Here is a 24,729-nt window from a genome sequence, read left to right as displayed (position 1 = left end):
CTGGTATCTTTAAAAAAAAGTCTCAGTTTTGTCTTCCAAATGCCCGAGATCTACATTAAAAAGTTCTCTTTAAATGTCTAATATTTCCTCTTGAAATTCCTGTGACAGAAAATATTGGCCCTACGATAGTTTAGATTGCTAAGAGCCACCGAGCCACATACTCTTATTACCCCAGAGAGGTTTCACCACTAGTTACATATTTTTTATTGAAGAAGACTGCTGAGTTTTATCATATCAGTAGATGTGTTGTTGTTTATAGTCAGTTTTTGACTACAACAGTAAGTGCTCAAAATAATCAGATTTAACCACTTCCTGCAGCCAGTGTTGTGTTCCTAATCAGGGCCCATTTTTCAAATCTGACATGTGTCGCTTTATGTGGTGATAACTTTAGAATTCTTCACAAAGGATAATGGGAAACAAGATGACCTTACAAATTATTTTTAAAATTATCTTGAATCTTCTGGTTCCCATGTCTCGTCCACTACCAGCTCTGCCTGCAGAATGAATAAGGCGGCTCCTGGTGACAGAAGGAAACGTCGCAGAAGCAGATACCAGAGGAGATGGGACACACTATGTGCAGAAGACCTAATGTAACAAAAGTGTAGAAAACCCTTTTGGAGCATTAGGAATCCCCATAAAGTGACTCTATTTTGGAAATTATAACGCCAAAATGAATTAATCTTTAGAAGTAGGGAATATTTTTGACTCCACAGACACTTTCTGGATATTAGCACGCAGTGGTGGATGTTGGAGAGTGAAAATTGCACATTTGCCATTTTCTTACCTGACACATAGTGCCCAGATTGTGCTCCATCAGACACACACAACGTAAATTAAGTGGGTTCTTCTCACTATAGTAATGCCAAATACATGGATGGTAAATGTGTTTTCGGCACACTGCAAGTGTGGGGGAGATTTGACTTTGGGAGAGGCGATATTGCTGGATTGGTTAATGGAAGCCATGTTGCTTTTCAAGAGCCTTTGAGCCACTAATATTGTGGAAACCTCTGTTTTTCCACTTACAGATGGCTTACAGATGATGGACCTGAGGGAGGACTTTTTTTTTTTTTTAGATGCGTAGGAGTTTTTATTGGTACCTTCACCTACATAACCGTGTTGGGTGGCTTTTTATTCCATAGTAGATGGTGGCCCGATTCTAACGCATTGGGTATTCTAGAATATCTATGTATGTATGTATATAGCTGGCACATAGTATATAGCACAGGCCATGTAGTATATAGCAGACAAATACTACGTGGCCTGTGCTGTATACTATGTGGCTGCTATATACATACATACATACATACATATTGTAGAATACCCGATGCGTTAATACAGGCCGCGCAGTATATAACTGTGGCAACGCAGTATATAACACAGGCCACGTACTATATAACACAGCCCACGCAGTATACAGCAGCCACGCAGTATATAACACAGCCCACTTAGTATATAACACAGGCCAAACAGTATATAACACAGCCCACGTAATATATAGCACAGCCCACATAGTATATCACACAGCCCACCCAGTATATAACACTGGCCACATAATATATAGCACAGCCCACGCAGTATCTAACACTGGCCATGTAGTATATAGCAGCACGCAGTATATAGCAGTGTGGGCACCATATTCCTGTTAAAAAATATATATATATTTAAAATAAAAAATACCGTATTTTTCTGACCATAAGACGCACTTTTTTTCCTCCCAAATTTGGGAGAAAAGTGTGGGTACGTCTTATGGTACGTATGTAGCATGAGGGGAGGGGGGCAGCAGCGAGTAGGACCGCACTGTTATCCCACTTCAGGATGTCCCCGCTGCCCGGAATCAGCGCTGGGGAAACCATGTGGTCCTGATGATTAAGTGTAGTGAATATTCATTAGCTGCTTCCCCGCCCACCTATCAGCTGAGGTGAGCCAGGAGCAGCAAATGAATACTGCACTTAAGCAGGGACACACATGGTTTCCCCAGCGCTGATTCCTGCAGCAGCTGGGGAGATCTGTGTGTCCGGGGGAGGAGGCAGCAGCAGCAGGGGCCAGGGGAGAGGAGATCGCTGCATACCTGCCTGGGCTGGACGCTGAGTGCTGTGGTGCACAAGGAGGACCTGTGTGATGTCAGAAGTGGGCGGGCTGGAGCATCACATGGCAGCTCAGAGCCCTCCCTCTTCTTGACATCATCACAGGTCTTTCAGACTCCCCACTAGAATCTGCAGGCTTTCTCTTGTAACCTGTGCTGTGGAAAGGCAACAAGAGGGAGCTCTCTGTGCAGTCATGGGATGCTTTTACCTCATCACAGTGGCTGGCTGGCTGCCACAATTAAGAGGTTAGTCTTTACAAAACACAATAAAGCACTCTGCCACTCCTTTGGTGAACTATAACTCCCAGCATGTCATAGGATCTGCAGGACATGCTGGGAGTTATAGTTCTCCCATGGGATTTTAACCCCTTCATGACCCAGCCTATTTTGGCCTTAATGACCTGGCCGTTTTTTGCAATTCTGACCAGTGTCCCTTTATGAGGTAATAACTCAGGAACGCTTCAACGGATCCTAGCGATTCTGAGATTGTTTTTTCGTGACATATTGGGCTTCATGTTACAGGTAAATTTAGGTCGATAATTTCTGAGTTTATTTGTGAAAAAAAACGGAAATTTGGCGAAAATTTTGAAAATTTCGCAATTTTCACATTTTGAATTTTTATTCTGTTAAACGAGAGAGTTATGTGACACAAAACAGTTAACAAATAACATTACACACATGTCTACTTTACATCAGCACAATTTTGGAAACAGGATAAAATGGATCCTAAAATTTGTTGGACAATTTCTCCTGAGTACACCGATACCTCACATGTGGGGGTAAACCACTGTTTGGGCACATGGTAAGGCTCGGAAGGGAAGGAGCGCCATTTGACTTTTTGAATGAAAAATTATCTCCATCGCTAGCGGACATCATGTCACGTTTGGAGAGCCCCTGTGTGCCTAAACATTGGAGCTCCCCCACAAGTGACCCCATTTTGGAAACTAGACCCCCCAAGGAACTTATCTAGAAGCATAGTGAGCACTTTAAACCCTCAGGTGCTTCACAAATTGATCCGTAAAAATGAAAAAGTACTTTTTTTTTCACACAAAATTTCCTTTAGCCTCAATTTTTTCATTTTCACATGGGCAACAGGATAAAATGGATCCTAAAATTTGTTGGGCAATTTCTCCTGAGTACGCCGATACCTCATATGTGGGGGTAAACCACTGTTTGGGTGCACGGCAAGGCTCGGAAGGGGAGGCGCGCCATTTGACTTTTTGAATGGAAAATTAGCTCCAATCGTTAGCGGACACCATGTCGCGTTTGGAGAGCCCCTGTGTGCCTAAACATTGGAGCTCCCCTACAAGTGACCCCATTTTGGAAACTAGACCCCCCAAGGAACTTATCTAGATGCAGTGAGCACTTAAAACCCCCAGGTGCTTCACAGAAGTTTATAACGCAGAGCCGTGAAAATAAAAAAAAAATTTTTCTTTCCTCAAAAATGATTTTTGGCCCGGAATTTTTTATTTTCCCAAGGGTAATAGGAGAAATTGGACCCCAAATGTTGTTGTCAAGTTTGTCCTGAGTACGATGATACCCCATATGTGGGGGTAAACCACTGTTTGGGCGCACGGCAGGGCTCGGAAGGGAAGGCACGCCATTTGGCTTTTTGAATGGAAAATTTGCTCCAATCATTAGCGGACACCATGTCGCGTTTGGAGAGCCCCTGTGTGCCTAAACATTGGAGCTCCCCGACAAGTGACCCCATTTTGGAAACTAGACCTCCCAAGGAACTAATCTAGATGTGTGGTGAGCACTTTGAACCCCCAAGTGCTTCACAGAAGTTTATAACGCAGAGCCATGAAAATGAAAAATAATTTTTCTTTTCTCAAAAATGATTTTTTAGCCCACAATTTTTTATTTTCCCAAGGGTAACAGGAGAAATTGGACCCCAAAAGTTCTTGTCCAGTTTCTCCTGAGTACGCTGATACCCCATATGTGGGGGTAAATCACTGTTTTGGCACACGTCGGGGTTCGGAAGGGAAGTAGTGACGTTTTGAAATGCAGACTTTGATGGAATGCTCTGCGGGCATCAGGTTGCATTTGCAGAGCCCCTGATGTGCCTAAACAGTAGGAACTCCCCACAAGTGACCCCATTTTGGAAACTAGACCTCCCAAGGAACTTATCTAGATGTGTGGTGAGCACATTGAACCCCCAAGTGCTTCACAGAAGTTTATAACGCAGAGCCGTGAAAATAATAAATGTGTTTCCTTTCCTCAAAAATATTTTTTAAGCCCAGAATTTTTTAATTTTCCCAAGGGTAACAGGAGAAATTTGACCACAAAATTTGTTGACCAGTTTCTCCTGAGTATGCTGATACCCCATATGTGGGGGTAAACCACTGTTTGGGCACATGCCGGGGCTCGGAAGGGAAGTAGTGACGTTTTGGAATGCAGACTTTGATAGAATGGTCTGCGGGCATCATGTTACGTTTGCAGAGCCCCTGATGTGCCTAAACAGTAGAAACCCCCCACAAGTGACCCCATTTTGGAAACTAGACCCCCCAAGGAACTTATCTAGATGTGTGGTGAGCACGTTCAACCCCCAAGTGCTTCACAGAAGTTTACAACGCAGAGCCGTGAAAATAAAAAAATCATTTTTCTTTCCTCAAAAAAGATGTTTTAGCAAGCAATTTTTTATTTTCACAAGAATAACAGGAGAAATTAGACCCCAATACTTGTTGCCCAGTTTGTCCTGAGTACGCTGATACCCCATATGTGGGGGGGAACCACTGTTTTGGCACACGTCAGGGCTCGGAAGGGAAGTAGTGACATTTGAAATGCAGACTTTGATGGAATGGTCTGCGGGCGTCACGTTGCATTTGCAGAGCCCCTGATGTGCCTAAACAGTAGAAACTCCCCACAAGTGACCCCATTTTGGAAACTAGACCCCCCAAGGAACTTATCTAGATGTGTGGTGAGCACTTTCAACCCCCAAGTGCTTCACAGAAGTTTATAACGCAGAGCCGTGAAAATAAAAAATAATTGTTCTTTCCTCAAAAAATGTTTTAGCAAGTAATTTTTTATTTTTGCAAGGGTAACAGGGGAAATTGGACCCCAACAATTGTTCCCCAGTTTGTCCTGAGTACGCTGTGGGGGTAAACCACTGTTTGGGCGCACGTCGGGGCTTGGAAGGGAGGGAGCACCATTTGACTTTTTGAACGCAAGATTGGCTGGAATCAATGGTGGTGCCATGTTGCGTTTGGAGACCCCTGATGTGCCCAAACAGTGGAAACCCCTCAATTCTAACTTCAACACTAACCCCAACACACCCCTAACCCTAATCCCAACTGTAGCCATAACCCTAATCACAACCCTAACCCCAACACACCCCTAACCACAACCCTAACCCCAACACACCCGTAACCCTAATCCCAACCCTAACCACAACTGTAACCCCAACACACTCCTAACCCTATCCGTAACCCTAACCACAAGCCTAATCTTAACCCTATTTCCAACCCTAGCCCTAATTCCAACCCTAACTCTAATTCCAACCCTAAGGCTATGTGCCCACGTTGCGGATTCGTGTGAGATTTTTCCGCACGATTTTTGAAAAATCTGCAGGTAAAAGGCACTGCGTTTTACCTGCGGATTTCCAGTGTTTTTTTGTGCGGATTTCACCTGCGGATTCCTATTGAGGAACAGGTGTAAAACGCTGCGTAATCCGCACAAAGAATTGACATGCTGCAGAAAATGCAACGCAGAGTTTCCGCACGGAATTTTCCGCACCATGGGCACAGCGGATTTGGTTTTCCATAGGTGTAGAAAAACAAAAAGCCAGCTCACCAGACAACCGTTGGTAGGTGCACGGAAACTCCACGCCGATCCACGTGGTAAAATGTAACAATGAACAAAAGGTTGTTTCCAGCTCCAAAAAGATGCCTTGAATAAAATTAAATCCTTTATTGGTGCATGTTTAAAAGACAAGGGTTGTCATGCTCTCCATAATAAGAACGGGAAACGAGCTACGCGTTTCGATCTGTTGCAGATCTTTTTCAGAGCTACATAAACACAGACATACCAACATTTTAAAGCTACTACCAACCAATCAGCATGAAGTACAAAAACATGTGACTTAAGGTCCTTCTAATGCAATACAAAGATCATTTTTTTAAAAACAACATATTTGTGTAAAAATTCATTGCAATATAAATATACATAAGAAAGATGGAAACAAAAATATCTAAACAGCTCATAATGTGATGTTAATAATGATACATTAACTCGTTACGTTTATTAAGACCGGCTGGAAACCGGGTGTTTAGGTGATAGATCCAAAAGGCTTCACGTGTAAAGGCCCCGTCTCACTTAGCGATTTACCAACGATCACGACCAGCGATATGACCTGGCCGTGATCGTTGGTAAGTCGCTGTGTGGTCGCTGGGGAGCTGTCACACAGACCGCTCTCCCCAGCGACCAACGATCAGGGGAACGACTTCGGCATCGTTGAAACTGTCTTCAACGATGCCGAAGTCCCCCTGCAGCACCCGGGTAACCAGGGTAAACATCGGGTTACTAAGCGCAGGGCCGCGCTTAGTAACCCGATGTTTACCCTGGTTACCAAAAAAAACAAACAGTACATACTCGCCTTTCGGTGTCCAGGTCCCTTGCCGTCTGCTTCCTGCTCTGACTGACTGAGCCGCCGTACACTGAGAGCAGAGCGCAGCGGTGACGTCACTGCTGTGCTCTCACTTCTCACTGTACGGCCGGGAGTCAGTGAGAGCAGGAAGCAGACGGCGAGGGACCTGACGGACATCAGAAGGCGAGTATGTATTGTTTGTTTTTTTTTACATTTACGCTGGTAACCAGGGTAAACATCGGGTTACTAAGCGCGGCCCTGCGCTTAGTAACCCGATGTTTACCCTGGTTACCAGTGAAGACATCGCTGGATCGGTGTCACACACACCGATTCAGCAATGTCAGCGGGGCCTCAACGACCAAAAAAAGGTCCAGGCCATTCCGACACGACCAGCGATCTCGCAGCAGGGGCCTGATCGCTGGTACGTGTCACACATAGCGAGATCGCTATGGAGGTCGCTGTTGCGTCACAAAACTTGTGACTCAGCAGCGATCTCGCTAGCGATCTCGCTATGTGAGACGGGGCCTTAAGAAGACAACGTTTGAAATTCCCACCTCGCTGAGGTTTATTAACACGTTCAATACCATGTGCCAGAAAATATGTAGTGCTGCAAGCATGTTGAGTAATAAAATGTCTAGATGCAGCTGAAACGGATCGGGAAGAATTACCTGCATTTTCAATGTCATATAAATGTTCATTGATCCGTACTTTTAACTTGCGTGATGTACAGCCAACATATGACAGTTGACACATAGTACAGTCAATTTTATATATCACAAAGGCAGTATTGCAATTAATGTATTGTTTGATAATAAAATTTTTTGATTTATCAGAATTGGTGAATGACTTATTGACTGACGTGTGGACACACATTTTGCATCTATTACTGCCGCATTTGTAAAACCCATTATGATTTAACCATGTTTTACTCATGTTTTTATCTGAACGAAACATACTCGGAGAAATTCTGTTGCCTATAGTGGCAGCCCTTCTGGGTATTACATTAATGCCTGTGTCAAGAATTCTTGCCAGACTCGAATCCTCATAAAGGATGGGTAGAAATTTATTGATAAGATTTTTGATTTTACTAAACTGAGGACTAAATTGAAAACAAATAAAAGGTTTTTTATTCCTATCTCTATTAGTTGAGTTTGAAACAGATTCATTTGTACCAATTGGTGTAATTAAATCATGACGATCTCTGTGATCAACAATTTTGCGAGCCCTGTTTAACATCCAATGTGGATAGCTACGGCGTTTCAATTTATTGGCTGCCATATCAATTTCATCTTTTAATACTAAATTGTCACTGCAATTTCTCTTGACTCTGACAAACTCGCCAACCGGTATAGACTGGATGGTATGTAAGGGGTGTCCACTCCGAGCATGTAGAATGGAATTACCGCTAAGAGATTTATGGTGAGTTTTTGTCTCTATAACATGATCAGCAATACCAATTAAATTTAAATCCAAAAAACTAATTTCATTTTGATTAAATCTGTGAGTAAACCGTAAATTATAATCATTCAAATTCAAATAATTAATGAAATCAGGCATGGCAGACACATCGGCAGACCAAATGATGAGTAGATCGTCGATGTATCTGCCATACCATTGGATGCAAGAAAAAAAAGGATTGGAAACAGAAAAAATATAATTATACTCCCAAAATGCCATGACAAGGTTAGCCAAAGAGGGTGAGAATTTAGCCCCCATGGCCACGCCTGTTTTCTGTAAATAATAACGAGAATCAAATGTGAAAAAATTATGAGTCATAAGGAAAAAAGTAACCTGTAAAATATATTGTTTTAAATCGACAGAGTAATTACTAAAACTGTCCAAATGAAACTGTAAAGCCTGCATAGCTACATGATGTGGAATACATGAATACAATGAGACCACATCGCAACAGAGCCAAGTAAATTTTGCTGACCATTTTTTATCAGAAAGAACTCCCAAGACTTCCCGTGAGTCCTTGATATAACCAGGGATTTTGCTTACAAGGGGTTGTAATAGGGAATCAACCCATTCACAGAGATGCTCATTAGCTGAGCCAATGCCAGATACTATTGGTCTTAAGGGAGGGATCCTGTCGCTTTTATGTACTTTTGGCAAGCCATGTATGATGGGGCACACAGGGTCTTGTACAATTAGATAATCCGATTGTTTTTTGGTTATAACCCCCAGACTGACACCCTCCTCAATTATTTTAATTGTTTCATTTTTAAATTCCATGGATGGATTTCCCTTTAATTCAATATAGGTGGATGAATCAGACAACAATTCCATTAATTTAAGATGATAGTCAGTTACATTAAGGACAACCACTAAACCACCTTTATCAGACATTTTGACTAGCCGGTCTTAATAAACGTAACGAGTTAATGTATCATTATTAACATCACATTATGAGCTGTTTATATATTTTTGTTTCCATCTTTCTTATGTATATTTATATTGCAATGAATTTTTACACAAATATGTTGTTTTTAAAAAAATGATCTTTGTATTGCATTAGAAGGACCTTAAGTCACATGTTTTTGTACTTCATGCTGATTGGTTGGTAGTAGCTTTAAAATGTTGGTATGTCTGTGTTTATGTAGCTCTGAAAAAGATCTGCAACAGATCGAAACGCGTAGCTCGTTTCCCGTTCTTATTATGGAGAGCATGACAACCCTTGTCTTTTAAACATGCACCAATAAAGGATTTAATTTTATTCAAGGCATCTTTTTGGAGCTGGAAACAACCTTTTGTTCATTGTTTCCATAGGTGTACATGGTACTGTAAACCTGATGGAAAACTGCTACGAATTCGCAGCGGCCAATCCGCTGCGGATCCGCGGCCAATCCGCTGCGGATCCGCGGCCAATCCGCTGCGGATCGCGGCCAATCCGCTGCGGATCCGCTGCCAATCCACTGCGGATCCGCTGCCGATCCGCTGCGGATCCGCGGCCAAATCCGCACTGTGTGCCCATGCCCTACCCCTAGTTCTAACCCTAGTTCTAACCCTAACCCTAGTGGAAAAAGAAAAAAATATATTTTCTTTTTTTTATTATTGTCCCTACCTATGGGGGTGAAAAAGGGGGGGGGGGGTCATTTACTATTTTTTTTTTTATTTTGATCACTGTGATAGGTTATATCTCAGTGATCAAAATATACCTGGAACGAATCTGCCGGCCGGCAGATTCAGCGGGCGCACCGCGCATGCGCCCGCCATTTTGGAAGATGGCGGCGCCCATGGAGAAGATGGATGGACACCGGGAGCCTCGGTAAGTATAAGGGAGTGGAGATCGGGGCACGGGGGGGGGGGCGTCGGAGCACGGGGGGGTGGCATAGGAGCACGGGTGGAGCGGACAGGAGGACGGGGGAGCGGAGCACAAGACGGAGGGGAGCGGACCACAGATCGGTGGCTTGGGGGGGCGATGGGTGGGGGGGGTCACATCAGTGTTTCCAGCCATGGCCAATGATATTGCAGCATCGGCCATGGCTGGATTGTAATATTTCACCAGTTTTTTTAGGTGAAATATTACAAATCGCTCTGATTGGCAGTTTCACTTTCAACAGCCAATCAGAGCGATCGTAGCCACGGGGGGGTGAAGCCACCCCCCCTGGGCTAAAGTACCACTCCCCCTGTCCCTGCAGATCGGGTGAAATTGGAGTTAACTCTGCAGGGACGCGATCATTCCATGACACCACATAGGCGTCATGGGTCGGATTGGCACAGGTTTTCATGACGCCTACGTGGCGTCATGGGTCGGGAAGGGGTTAAAGCAGCACTCCAGTGTTATTTTGCAGTGCTGGAGTGGTGCTTTCAATATAAGCCCTGTGCCCCCATTCTTATACTCGCCCTCCAGCGTCTTCATATAGTACTTCACAGACACCACACTGGTCCCGCAGCTTCCAACATAATAACGTACTATTATATATAATAACACCACATATAATAGTATGTTATTTATGTTATGAAATATTTTACCACATTTTTTTGCTTCAAATATTTTTTTCCCTATTTTCCACCTCTAAAACCTGGGTGCGCCTTATAGTCCGGTGCGTCTTATAGTCCGAAAAATACGGTAGTTCTATACTCACCCACCGGGATCCAGCGAAGCTGTGCCGAGATGCGCGCGGCTGCTGCCATCTTCCATTCCCAGGATGCATTGCGAAATTACCCAGATAACTTAGCGGTCTCGCGAGACCGCTAAGTCTTCTGGGTAATTTCGCAATGCATCTCTGGGAATGGAAGATGGCGGAGGCCGCGCGCGTCTCAGCTTACTATGGAAGGTGAGAATAGCAGGTTTTTTATTATTTTTAACATTACATCATTTTACTATTGATGCTGCATAGGCAGCATCAATAGTAAAAGTTGGGGACACACAGGCTTAATAGCAGCATTAACGGAGTGTGTTACCCGTGGCATAACACGCTCCGTTAATGATGGCATTAACCCTGTGTGAGCGCTGACTGGGGGGCACTCGGGAGTATGGAGCGGGCGCCGGGCATTGACTGGACGGAAGTAGGGAGGGACTAATCGGACTATGCCCGTCACTGATTGGTCGCGGCAGCCAGGACAGGCAGCTGGCGAGACCAGTCAACGACGCGGGATTTCTGGGACAGACAGACGGAAGTACCCCTTAGACAATTATATAGTAGATTTGGTAGGCAGAATGAAGAAACAAACACCACGCTCCACTGGTTCATCCTATGAGGTTTTCTATTTGACTGAGAACTGTCATTGTCTTGGTGAATAATTTATTATTTTTACATAACTTTCTATTTTTACTGGCCATTTAAGTAGAAATGTTCAAAAATATAACATTTAAGGATATTTTGTTCAAAAATAAATGTTGGTTTTATTCCTGGCAGTTGACTGTACCACGACAACAGAGGGACAGCTGACATCTTCAATTTTTAAATCAGATGATCTTGAGATCCCACAGGATACAATTGAAGTGAATGCCATTTCTCCAGATATACTATCATCCCTTCACAGCAAAGAGCTGTCATCTGATCCTTTGAAACAGGTCCTGTCTTCTGATTCATTACCGACTACTAGGGAAAATCAAAGTCACAAATTAAGCATTGAAAAACGAACTGCTCCTAAAGCAAAAAAGCCTTTTTCAGTTTCAAAATGTGGAAATAGTTTTCCTGTCGAAAAGTCTTTTATTAAACATAAAAAAATTCACATAGCGAAGAATAGCTTTTCATGCTTCAAGTGTGGGAAATGTTTTAACCAGAAAGCACATCTTGATAGCCACTATAGAACTCACACAGGGGAGAAGCCTTTTTCATGTTCAGAATGTGGGAAATGTTTTAACAGTAAAGGGAATCTTGATAGCCACCGGAGAACTCACACAGAGGAGAAGCCCTTTTCATGTTCAGAATGTGGGAAACGTTTTAAATGGAAATCAAATGTTGTTATACACCAGAGAACTCACACAGTGGAGAAGCCCTTTTGCTGTTCAGAATGTGGGAAATGTTTTAATCAGAAATGGACTCTTGTTAGGCACCAGAGAAATCACACAGAAGAGAAGTCTTTTTCATGTTCAGAATGTGGGAAATGTTTTAATCAGAAATGGAATCTTGTCATGCACCAGAAAACTCACACAGGGGAGAAGCCTTTTTCATGTTCAGAATGTGGCAAATGTTTTATTCAGAAATCAGATTTTGATAAGCACCAGAGAACCCACACAGGGGAGAAGCCTTTTTCATGTTTCGAATGTGGGAAATGTTTTACCCAAAAATGGTATCTTGTTATGCACCAGAGAAATCACACAGGGGAGAAGCCTTTTTCATGTTCAGAATGTGAGAAATGTTTTAATCGGAAATCAGATTTTAATAAGCACCAGAGAATTCACACAGGGGAGAAGCCTTTTTCATGTTCAGAATGTGGCAAATGTTTTAACCAGAAATCAGAATGTGTTATACACCAGAGAATTCACACAGGTGAGAAGCCCTTTTCATGTTCAGAATGTGGGAAATGTTTTAAACGAAAATCAAATGTTGTTATACACCAGAGAACTCACACAGGAGCTAAGCCTTTTTCATGTTCAGAATGTGGGAAAGGTTTTAACCAAAAATGGGGTCTTGTTATTCACCAAATGACTCACACAGGGAATAAACCTTTCTCATGTTCAGAATGTGGGAAATGTTTTAATCAGAAATCAAATTTTAATAAGCACCAGAGAACCCACACAGGGGAGAAGCCTTTTTCATGTTCAGAATGTGGGAAATGTTTTAATCAGAAATCAGATTTTAATAAGCACCAGAGAACCCACACAGGGGAGAAGCCTTTTTCATGTTCAGAATGTGGGAAATGTTTTAATCAGAAATCAGATTTTGATAAGCACCACAGAACCCACACATGGGAGAAGCCTTTTTCATGTTCAGAATGTGGGAAATGTTTTAATCAGAAATCAGATTTTGATAAGCACCAGAGAACCCACACAGGGGAGAAGCCTTTTTCATGTTCAGAATGTGGGAAGTGTTTTAACCGAAAAGCGAACCTTGATATGCATGAAAGAACCCACACAGTGTAGAAGCCTTTTTATTGTTTAGAATGTCAGAAATGTTTTGTTAAGAAATCATCTCTTCTTAGTCGCCAAAGAATTCACAAAGGGGAAAAGTTTTTTTCAAATTCTTAATGTCGGAAATGTTTTACATGGAAATCAACTCTTAATAAACTTCTAAAAGGTCACACACAGGTGAAGCCTTTTTCATGTTCAGAATGTTGGAAATGTTTTAACCGAAAATTGTATTTTCTTATAGGGATTATGCACTGCTAGTACAACCCTTTGTCATTCCTCATGTTTGGCCTTGCTAAAATAAAAACACTCGCACTTGCTTTCCATTACGGCTCTGTTCCAGCGGTGTCGGGACTCACATTCCTATCATAGCTTACTGACAAGGTACAGAGATTACAGGATGATGTAATGCAAGGTGTGGGCCATCATAATGCTCATAAACAATCAGTGGATCTTCACAGCCAGCAAATAAACAGTTTGTTTAATATTGGTGATGACCAAGAAAATCACAATAATATCCAGATAAGGAGTATATCTGAAAGCATCAATACACAAGCAATTATGCCAACACTGTGGACATACAATTGCTCACAGGTCTATCCTCAATAACACTTGCAAAAGGAAGGGTGTTGAAACCACTACTTGACACCCTTTATGAAAATGGCCTGATGTGCTCCTGGGGATGCCTCTTACAGCTGCAGGTCCAGAAAAATGGAACATTGTTTACTTTGAAAGATCCAAGCGACATGAGACCATTCTTTGATGCCCTGGACATTCCCAGAATCCATATATCTGACTGGCCACCTGCTCCACCATTGCCACAGAGAGTTCCAGCATGTTGCAGAAAAAGCTGAATGGATCAAGAACTTGATGACGATGCAACTAGACTGGAAAGGAACTGATTATAAGACGCACCCCAAATTTTGAGGCGAAAAATAGGACGAAAACTTTTTCTAATAAAATGGTGGCACCTCTTATAATCCGTGCGTCTCATTGCTTATCGGGGTTGTGGCTGTGGTGAAGCAGGGTCCCAGGGTCGCTGCTCAAAGAGGCAAGAGTTGCACATTGCTGCAGGCCGCAGGTTGGGATGAGAGGGTGTTCAGATGTGCGCCGCTGTGAGTGGAAATGGCTGTGGTGCGGGGGGCTCCACCGACATTTTGCAAAAGGCCAGAGCCTCCTGCACATCCATTACTGCAATGATGTGGCCTCTGGTAAAATGGCTGCCGGTGGCGGGGCATGCTCAGATTGACATCTTGGGACGAGATCTCATTGCCAAGATCTCAATCTGAGCATGCGCAGCCCCCGGTGGCCATTTTCCCGGAGGCCACAGCATTGCAGTAATTGATGTGCAGGGGCCTCTAGGCTTTCATAAAGTACCGGCAGAGCCCCCCGCACCACAGAGCACCGCAGTCATTTTTACCTGCAGCTCCGCACACCGCAACACCCCCTCATCACAGCCTGCGGCCTGCAGCAACGCGCCACTGTTGGCAGAATGGGCAAGACAAAAATTGGAACAGGACCCTCAGTTTACACAAAACATTATGTTCAGTGATGAGGCAAACATTTTTGGGTGGGCCATTTATATGGATACACCTAAATCAAATGGGAAAGGTGACCGTTTTCTTGCATAGGGTGTCTTGCATTGAAATCTGCAATGACCCGGTTACTGCTTTCACCAGACATCTACACAATTTCTAAATTCTCAATAAGCTTGATGTCACATGACCCTCTTCCTATTGGAAAACATAAACTTGGATCCAAAATAGCCACCATGGTCACCACCCATCTTGAAAAGTTTTCCCCCTCCCATATACTAATGTGCCACAAACAGGAAGTTGATATCACAAACCATTCCCATTACTTACTGTATATATATCTATATCCATGGCCCAATCTGCACATTGGATAGACAATTCTCCCCCAACAATAACAGAAATCCTCCCGATAAATAACAATCTGTGCTTGGAAAGGGAAGCTTATATTAAAGGAACTTTGTCAAGAAATCCATATACATATGGAGCATTGGGTAATTACCCCAGGTATTGCTTCAGAACGCCTCAAAAATACTATACTGGACCGTTTCTCCATTCCCTTACAGTAAATCGGGAATTTATATCCTTATACCCAAGGTGTCCGCAAATAATAATTGTCTCAGGCCACACAATTGCTCCTTCTTAGATCTATTCTTTTACTTTTGATGTCCCAATAGGGAAAATATAATCAGTGAGGAAGTATTCAGATATTTATGTCTGTACAAATGTAAAATTACTATTCCAAAGCATTGTGCGATAGAGTAAAATTGGGATTTATCTCATTGTAACAGGTTGTTGCATTGTTTACTGGTTTTTCGTTTTATTGTTTTTCTCACAATGTTTGTATAAAAACAAAATGTTGGTAATTCTTTGCTTTGTTCAATAAAAACGATCTGATTAAAAAACGAAAGGAGCTAAAGTCTTCAATAGATTAAATGTATCCAAAATACCAAGATCGCATGAGAAGGTATTCGTATGAATTCGCAGATAAATGTGATCACTGATTGGCAAGGGGGTTACATCCATGCATGCAAAGGGCAAAATAAAAGGGGCACCCAGGCCAGAAATACATTACTCCACTGACATCACTGAAGCAATTTGTTACTGTTATAGCCCACTATATAATATCCATGGTCAATATCACGACATGCCACCTAATATTCTCATAACATAAATTGACAAATATATTATGGACACTGCTCTTCCTTCCTTACAGATGCCTGAGCAGGAGGTACTAGACAAAGCTGTCACTGAACAAGAGGTAGGAGAGGCCATTAAATCATTCCCTAACGGGAAGAGAGCTGGGTCAGATGGATTCAATAATAGATTTTATAAGATGTTTGCACCCCAGGTATTACCATTTTTAGGAAAATAAATCACACTGGGATGCATTGAGAGAGTGCTGGCCAGCCCGCCTAATCGAAAAGTAGGGGCGCGACTAATAGGCTGAGAACCAGACACTACACATTTCCTTTATTTGAACAGCATACTATACAGGCCTTTAGTGTGCAAATGTATATTAAAGAGTCACCCCCTCGATGAATGGGTAGGTGGTGGGGAGTGGCTGTCTATTTAGTATTTTGCACCTGTGTTGCCAACATCTTACTATATAGGCTGGCTTCATCCTGTAGTGCATTTGTCCAAAGACCTGGGCAGGTAAGCGGTGCTGCCTTTTTTTTCTGCTGTTTTTATTTTTAGGAAAAGTGTTCAGTAATATCTTAGAAGACTCCCTATTTGCTCCTCAATTAGTTGAGGCTCACATAACATTTTTTTTCAAAGCCTGGAGAAGAACCAAATGCCTGCCCTAATTTTCATCCAATATCATTAATGTAGACAGCAAAATATTCTCTAAAGTAATTACAACACTGCTCACCTACTACCTACCCTCAATTGTTAGCAACCATCAGATTGGCTTCTTTAACCCCTTTCTGACATCGGACGTACTATCCCGTCGAGGTGGGGTGGGTTCCCCATGACCACGGACAGGATAGTACGTCCAGCGCGATCGGCGGCGCTCACGGGGGGAGCGCGGCCGATCGCGGCTGGGTGTCAGCTGCCTATCGCAGCTGACATCCGGCACTATGTGCCAGGAGCGGTCACGGACCGCTCCCGGCACATTAACCCCCGGCACACCGCGATCAAACATGATCGCGATGTGCCGGCGGTGCAGGGAAGCATCGCGCAGGGAGGGGGCTCCCTGCGGGCTTCCCTGAGCCCCCCGCAGCAACGCGATGTGATCGCGTTGCTGCGAGGGTCTTACCTCCCTCCCTGCCTGCTCCAGACCCGGATCCAAGATGGCCGCGGATCCGGGTCCTGCAGGGAGGGAGGTGGCTTCACAGAAGCCTGCTCAGAGCAGGCACTGTGAAGCAGCCTGCACTTCTCTCAGATCGGTGATCTGTCAGAGTGCTATGCAAACTGGCAGATCACCGATCTGTATTGTCCCCCCCTGGGGCAAAGTAAAAAAGTAAAAAAAAAATTTTCCAAATGTGTAAAAAAAAAAAAAATATTCCAAAATAATGAAAAAAATATATATATATTATTCCCATAAATACATTTCTTTATCTAAATAATAAAAATGGGTATTATACCTACCGATAATTCGGTTTCCAGGAGTCCATCCTGACAGCACGCTGGAGGACGTCCTCCTCCTCCTTGCTGGGACAGGAAACAACACGAGAGGTTAAAAGGTCCCACTCCGCCCCCTTTCCTTTAGTGTTTTGACAAGTACCACACCATGGATAGATACCAATTGAATTTTATTAACCAAATCATATTTACAGCATATGACATAGTATACATAAGGGGGGGAAGTAACGGTGCTGTCAGGATGGACTCCTGGAAACCGAATTATCGGTAGGTATAATACCCATTTTCCAGGACGTCCCCCTGACAGCACGCTGGAGAATACCAAAGAAACTCCTTTAGGGTGGGACAACTGCCTGGAGAACCTTTCTCCCAAAAGACATTTGTTGGTTTGCTAACACATCCAATTTGTAGTGTTTACAGAATGTGTTCACACTGGCCCAAGTCGCAGCTTTACAAATTTGTTCTAATGATGCCCCTGCCCGTTCGGCCCATGACGCTGAAATGGCCCGAGTTGAATGGGCTTTTATTCCCACAGGACAATCTACCCCTTCTGACACATAGGCTTTTGAGATTACTGTAGTGATCCATCTAGCTATAGATGTTTTGGATGCTTTTTTACCCTTATTTTTACCCCCAAACAGGACAAAAAGATTGGGATCCTTTCTCCAAGTACTAGTGGCCTCTAAATAATCTAGTACTGCCTGTCTGACATCAAGAGAATGTAAAGATTGTTCTTTTGTATTAGAGGGTTTATTGCAAAAGGAGGGTAGAATTATGTCCTGATTTCTGTTTTGTACTGAAGCTACTTTGGGAATAAATGATGGATCTAGTTTTAGGATTATATGATCCTCACGAACCTGGAGGTACGGGTCCCTAATTGACAGGGCTTGTATTTCCCCTACTCTTTTGGCTGTCGTAATAGCTACCAAAAAGGCTGTTTTCCAAGTTCTTATTGCAATGGGCATGTCATCTTTCTGGGTAAACGGATCTTTACATAGGGCTCTGAGTACTAAATTTAAATCCCAAGGGGGAGTTAATTGCCTAACTGTGGGACGTAATCTCTGGACAGCTTTTATGAATCTCATTATCCACGGATGAGAGGCTAATGGATAATCCAGAAATGTGCTAAGTGCTGAAATTTGTACTTTAAGGGTACTAGGTCTCAGCCCCATATTGAATCCCGATTGGAGAAAATCCAGAACTCTGGGCACATCCGGGTTTTCTGACATTCCGGCCGACCTGCCACCTGTCATACAGAACTTCTTCCAAATTTTGTAATAAATTGATGAAGTTACTGGTTTACGACTAGCTTGGATCGTTGAGATGACTTCATCAGATAACCCTCGCGATTTCAGGATGTCCCTCTCAGGATCCATGCTGAAAGGTGCAATCGTTCCGGGTTTTGATGTAACACTGGTCCTTGATGAATCATGTCCTTCCATAGAGGAAGACTGACTGGACTGTCCATCGCCATGGCTCCTAACAACGGAAACCAGCTCCTTCTTGGCCAGAATGGTACTATCATCAGAACTGTTGCTTGGTCTTCCTGAATCTTCCTGAGGACCCTCGGAATGAGTGCTATTGGGGGAAAAGCATAGGATAGTGGTTCGACCCATGTTTGACTCAAGGCGTCGACTGCTTCTGGTATGTCCGTAGGGTTGAGGGAATAGAATCTGGCCACCTTTGAATTTTTTCTTGTAGCGAATAGATCTATCCTGGGAGTCCCCCAGCGATGACATAATTGGTGAAAGATTTCTTGGTTTAATTCCCATTCTGTGGGACAGACTTCTTTCCTGCTCAAATAATCGGCCAGGACGTTTTGAGATCCTTCTAAGTGGACTGCTGTGATTGACAGGACTGTGTTTTCTGCCCAAAAAAATATTTTCCGTGCCAATTCCTGAAGTGGTTTGTATCTGGGACCTCCTTGGTGTCTTATGAAGGATACTGCTGTCATGTTGTCCGTTAAGATTTTCACATGTTGGTTTTTTAAGCGGGAGTGATTCCTTCTTAGAGCTTCCCAAATAGCGTAAAGCTCTCTGTAGTTTGAAGATCTTTGACTGATATCCTTTGGCCATCTGCCCTGGACGAATGATCCTTCTAGATGGGCTCCCCAACCCCACTGGCTGGCATCCGTAGTGATCACCACACATGGGGTACAGGTCCATGGAACCCCCACTCTTAGGTTGCTGTATTGTGTCCACCAGTGCAATGACTTTTTTACTGCCTTTGATAAGTGGATTACTCTGTCCAGTGATGACTGACGTCGATCCCATGCCGAGAGAACCTGATCCTGTAGCAATCTTGAGTGAGCCTGTGCCCACCTTACGCAAGTGATACAGGCTGTCATCTTCCCTAAGACCTTCATGGCTGATCTTATAGTGACCTGGTGCTTTATGAATTCCATGATTAATGCTCTTATTGACACCTGTTTTTCTTTTGGCAAAAAGGATTGTCTTGTGGTGGCATCTAGAAGAACTCCCAAAAATACCTTCCGAGATTCGGGTTTCATGTGAGATTTTTCTTGATTCACGACCCAACCTAGATATTTTAGGACTGCAATGGCTCGATCTCTGTGTAGGATTAAGATGTTTCTTGTTCTGGCTACCAGCAGAAAATCGTCCAGATAAGGAATTATTGTAATTCCTTCGTTTCTTAAGTATGCCACCACTTCCGCCACCAATTTTGTAAATATCCTCGGTGCTGACGCCAGGCCGAACGGGAGACCTTGAAATTGAAGGTGGCAGGTTTGGTCCGGAAACTTTACAGAAAACCTCAGAAGCTCCTGAGATGTTGCATGGATTGGAACCTGATGATACGCGCTTTTTAGGTCGAGCGTACACATTACCGCATCTTTGTCTATGAGATGGACCGTTGTTTTTATTGATTCCATTCTGAATCTTTTGTATTTTACATAGACGTTCAATGGTTTTAAGTTTATTATTGTGCGTGTTTCCCCTGATGGCTTTGGGATTGAGAATAGTGAAGAGTAGTGACCTCTGGCTATTTCTGTTGTGGGGACCCGCACTATAACTTGAGAACTGAACAACTTCAGAATGTCTATGAACATTGGTGAATCTTTTGCCACCTTGGTAGGTGGGATACACCTCTGTGGTGCTGGGGATATGAGCTCTATCCTGTAACCCTCTGAAATGATTTTTAGGACATAGGCATTTTTTGTGACTTCTTTCCAGTTGTCCAGAAAGAGACTGAGCCTGCCCCCTATACCTATGGCGTCATTGTCTCCAAGATCTAGGGCTTGACCCAAACAGGGAGTTTCTTCCCCTTCGGTTCTGAGAATAGGCACCTCTATAGGAACCTCTGCTGGGTCTCCACTGTTCTCTATACTCTGGCTGCTTGAATTTATAGGAACTTCGAGGTGGAGGTCTCTTCCGAAATGGCTGGAATTTTTTCGGTTTTTCCTCAGGAAAACCTTTTTTATTATCTGATGCGGATTCCAGAATATCGTCTAATGCTTGTCCAAATACCTTGGACCCTGAAAAGGGAATAGCACATAATTTGTTTTTTGATGCATTATCCCCTGACCAAGATTTGAGCCATATAGCTCTACGAGTCGCATTGGATAACGAACTATTTCTGGCCGCAAATCTAACAGATTCTGCTGATGTGTCCGCCATAAAGGCTGTGGCAGATTTTATGATGGGTAGGGAGGAAATTAAATCGGCCCGTGGGGTTTTATTCACCAAATGTTCCTCTAACTGCCCCATCCACAAATACATTGATCTAGCTACTGATGTGGCTGCAATGTTAGCTTTTATCAGTGCTGCCGACGTCTCCCATGAACGGCGCAACAGAATATCTGCTTTGCGGTCCATAGCGTCTCTAAGACTAGAAGAGTCCTCGAATGGAATAGCCGTTTTTTTAGTAACTTTGGCTATAGGCACGTCGATCTTCGGAATTTCCTCCCATGCCTTGATGTCTTCTGGATCAAATGGTAGACGACATTTAAATTCTCGCGATACTATCAGTCTACGTTCAGCATCTTTCCATTCTTGTAATATCATCTGTTTGAGGTGATCACTCACAGGGAATACCGTCTGTCTTTGTGATGTCAGTCCTCCAAACATCAAATCTTGTCTGGATTTCGGCCGCGGTTCTTCTTTCATCTGCATTGTATTTCTCACCGCCTGCACTAGATCTTCCGTCTCTTCCACATGGAATAGAAATTTTCTTCCTTGATCCTGTTCCTCTAATGGTAGCTCTCCTTCTTCTTGATCCGAACTTCTACCATCAGATTCTTCTTTAGAAAGCACTTCATCATCATCTTGGTCCAGATCCAACCGTGGCCTTTTACGGCTCCGACCTGGGCTGGAGGGGTACCGCTGTGTCATGGAAGCCAATGAATTTTGTACCTCTTCCCGGATTAAAGACATCATTTCAGATAGTAATGATGGTTGTTCTTCTCTTACAACTCTGGAAATGCAGGACTCGCATAATTCCTTTTTATGTGCCTCTGGTAATTTAGCATTACATATGGAACATCGTCTGGACTTTGTCAGTGCTTTGCCTGACTTTTTTGCCACTGACAGGGATGTCTGTTGAGTCTCCTTATCCTAAGTATAAGAATGAGTACATCTTAGTGACTTAGGAATAAGTGAGAAAGGTAATATGCGCTATGCGCACTTACCCCAGTCTCCTCACTCCTGGGATCCACATCCTCTGTTTAAATATAAATATATATATCATATAAATAGAACATCTCCTGCTAGATATATGTATATAGGGATTTTGCAGCACTGCTGCACTTACCCCTTGTCTCTGGCATTGCAGACCTCCTCTCCGGCTGTTTCACTTGCATGCACCTGCGTCCTGGTTAATGTGAAGCTCACTCCAACCTGTAGAATGCCGGCGCCTATTTTTAAATCTGGCGCCTTTTTATATACGCTTTAGCGTTCCACCCTGTGGAACGCATACCTTGCCGCCGAATGTACCCGCTCTGCTGCCGCTGACGTCACCGGAAGCGCTATATTACTTACTTCCGCGTTCCACGCAGTGGAACGCACGCTGAAGCCGGGAGGTTTCTGCTGCCCCTGCCTGCTCGTATAAGAGCATGCGGACCTCTGCGCCCATCCTGGCGCCGGCGCCTCTTGTCCTTCCTGGCGCCTGAGCCGAGAGCCTCCCCCTGGGAGGAAGCGGCTCACCCAGGAGCGCGTCCGCTCGACTGGTCTCTGGACGCAGGGACTCCCACCCGGGGAGTATGTGCCCTGGGCTACCGACGAGGGGGAAGGATTTTGGACCAGCCGCACGATCCCCCTGAGCCCTCCGGTAAGCTTGATCTCTCGTGTGTCCCTCCATGCAGGGACAGGAAAAAACACTAAAGGAAAGGGGGCGGAGTGGGACCTTTTAACCTCTCGTGTTGTTTCCTGTCCCAGCAAGGAGGAGGAGGACGTCCTCCAGCGTGCTGTCAGGGGGACGTCCTGGAAAAAAACAATAAAAGTACACATATTTAGTATCGCCGCGTCCGTAACGACCCGACCTATAAAACTGGCCCACTAGTTAACCCCTTCAGTAAACACAGTAAGAAAAAAAAAAAAGAGGCAAAAAACAACGCTTTATTATCATACCGCCGAACAAAAAGTGGAATAACACGCGATCAAAAAGACAGATATAAATAACCATGGTACCGCTGAAAGCGTCATCTTGTCCCGCAAATAACGAGCCGCCATACAGCATGATCAGCAAAAAAATAAAAAAGTCATAGTCCTGAGAATAAAGCGATGCAAAAATAATTATTTTTTCCATAAAATAGTTTTTATCGTATAAAAGCGCCAAAACATAAAAAAAATAATATAAATGAGGTATCGCTGTAATCGTACTGACCCGAAGAATAAAACTGCTTTATCAATTTTACCAAACGCGGAACGGTATAAACGCCTCCCCCAAAAGAAATTCGTGAATAGTTGGTTTTTGGTCATTCTGCCTCACAAAAATTGGAATAAAAAGCGATCAAAAAATGTGACGTGCCCAAAAATGTTACCAATAAAAACGTCAACTCGTCCCGCAAAAAACAAGACCTCACATGACTCTGTGGACCAAAATATGGAAAATTTATAGCTCTCAAAATGTGGTAACGCAAAAAATATTTTTTGCAATAAAAAGCGTTTTTCAGTGTGTGACGGCTGCCAATCATAAAAATCCGCTAAAAAACTCGCTATAAAAGTAAATCAAACCCCCCTTCATCACCCCCTTAGTTAGGGAAAAATAAAAAAAATTTATTTCCATTTTCCCATTAGGGCTAGGGTTAGGGTTGGGGCTAGGGTTGGGGCTAGGGTTAAGGCTACAGTTAGGGTTGGGGCTAAAGTTAGGGTTAGGGTTGGGGCTAAAGTTATGGTTAGGGTTTAGATTACATTTATGGTTGGGAATAGGGTTGGGATTAGGGTTAGGGGTGTGTCAGGGTTAGAGGTGTGGTTAGGGTTACTGTTGGGATTAGGGTTAGGGGTGTGTTTGGATTAGGGTTTCAGTTATAATTGGGGGTTTTCCACTGTTTCGGCATATCAGGGGCTCTCCAAACGCGACATGGCGTCCGATCTCAATTCCAGCCAATTCTGCGTTGAAAAAGTAAAACAGTGCTCCTTCCCTTCCGAGCTCTCCCGTGTGCCCAAACAGGGGTTTACCCCAACATATGGGGTATCAGCGTACTCAGGACAAATAGGACAACAACCTTTGGGGTCCAATTTCTCCTGTTACCCCTGGGAAAATACAAAACTGGGGGCTAAAAAATAATTTTTGTGGGAAAAAAAAAAGATTTTTTATTTTCACGGCTCTGCGTTATAAACTGTAGTGAAACACTTGGGGATTCAAAGTTCTTACAACACATCTAGATAAGTTCCTTGGGGGGGGTCTAGTTTCCAAAATGGGGTCACTTGTGCGGGGCTTCTACTGTTTAGGTACATTAGGGGCTCTGCAAACGCAATGTGACGCCTGCAGACCATTCCATCTAAGTCTGCATTCCAAATGGCGCTCCTTCCCTTCCGAGCCCTTCCATGCGTCCAAACGGTGGTTCCCCCCCACATATGGGGTATCAGCGCACTCAGGACAAATTGGACAACTTTTGGGGTCCAATTTCTCCTGTTACCCTCGGGAAAATACAAAACTGGGGGCTAAAAAAAAATTTTTGTGGGAAAAAATTTTTGTTTTATTTTTACGGCTCTGCATTATAAACTTCTGTGAAGCCCTTGGTGGGTCAAAGCGCTCACCACACATCTAGATAAGTTCCTTAGGGGGTCTACTTTCCAACATGGTGTCACTTGTGGGGGGTTTCTACTGTTTAGGTACATTAGGGGCTCTGCAAACGCAATGTGACACCTGCAGACCATTCCATCCAAGTCTGCATTCCAAATGACGCTCCTTCCTTTCCGAGCCCTCCCATGCGCCCAAACAGTGGTTCTCCCCACATATGATGTAT

General features: G+C 43.6%; 1 protein-coding gene across 2 annotated transcripts in view; it reads left to right on the top strand.

The window, feature by feature from the left end:
* LOC143767652 (uncharacterized) overlaps nt 1–15,646 on the top strand; it is a 94,806-nt gene extending 79,160 nt beyond the window's left edge. For both annotated transcript variants that reach the window (XM_077256105.1, XM_077256106.1), the window contains one exon: nt 11,531–15,646. In XM_077256105.1, coding sequence (XP_077112220.1) covers nt 11,531–13,203 — 1,673 coding nt within the window. In that variant the 3' untranslated portion in view covers nt 13,204–15,646. The remainder of the gene's footprint in view (nt 1–11,530) is intronic.
* Nucleotides 15,647–24,729: the final 9,083 nt, after the last annotated feature.

The sequence above is a fragment of the Ranitomeya variabilis genome, chromosome 4 (genome assembly GCF_051348905.1).
Source record: "Ranitomeya variabilis isolate aRanVar5 chromosome 4, aRanVar5.hap1, whole genome shotgun sequence".
NCBI classification, from domain to species: Eukaryota; Metazoa; Chordata; class Amphibia; order Anura; family Dendrobatidae; genus Ranitomeya; species Ranitomeya variabilis.
This window is presented reverse-complemented; position numbering and strand designations above follow the sequence as displayed.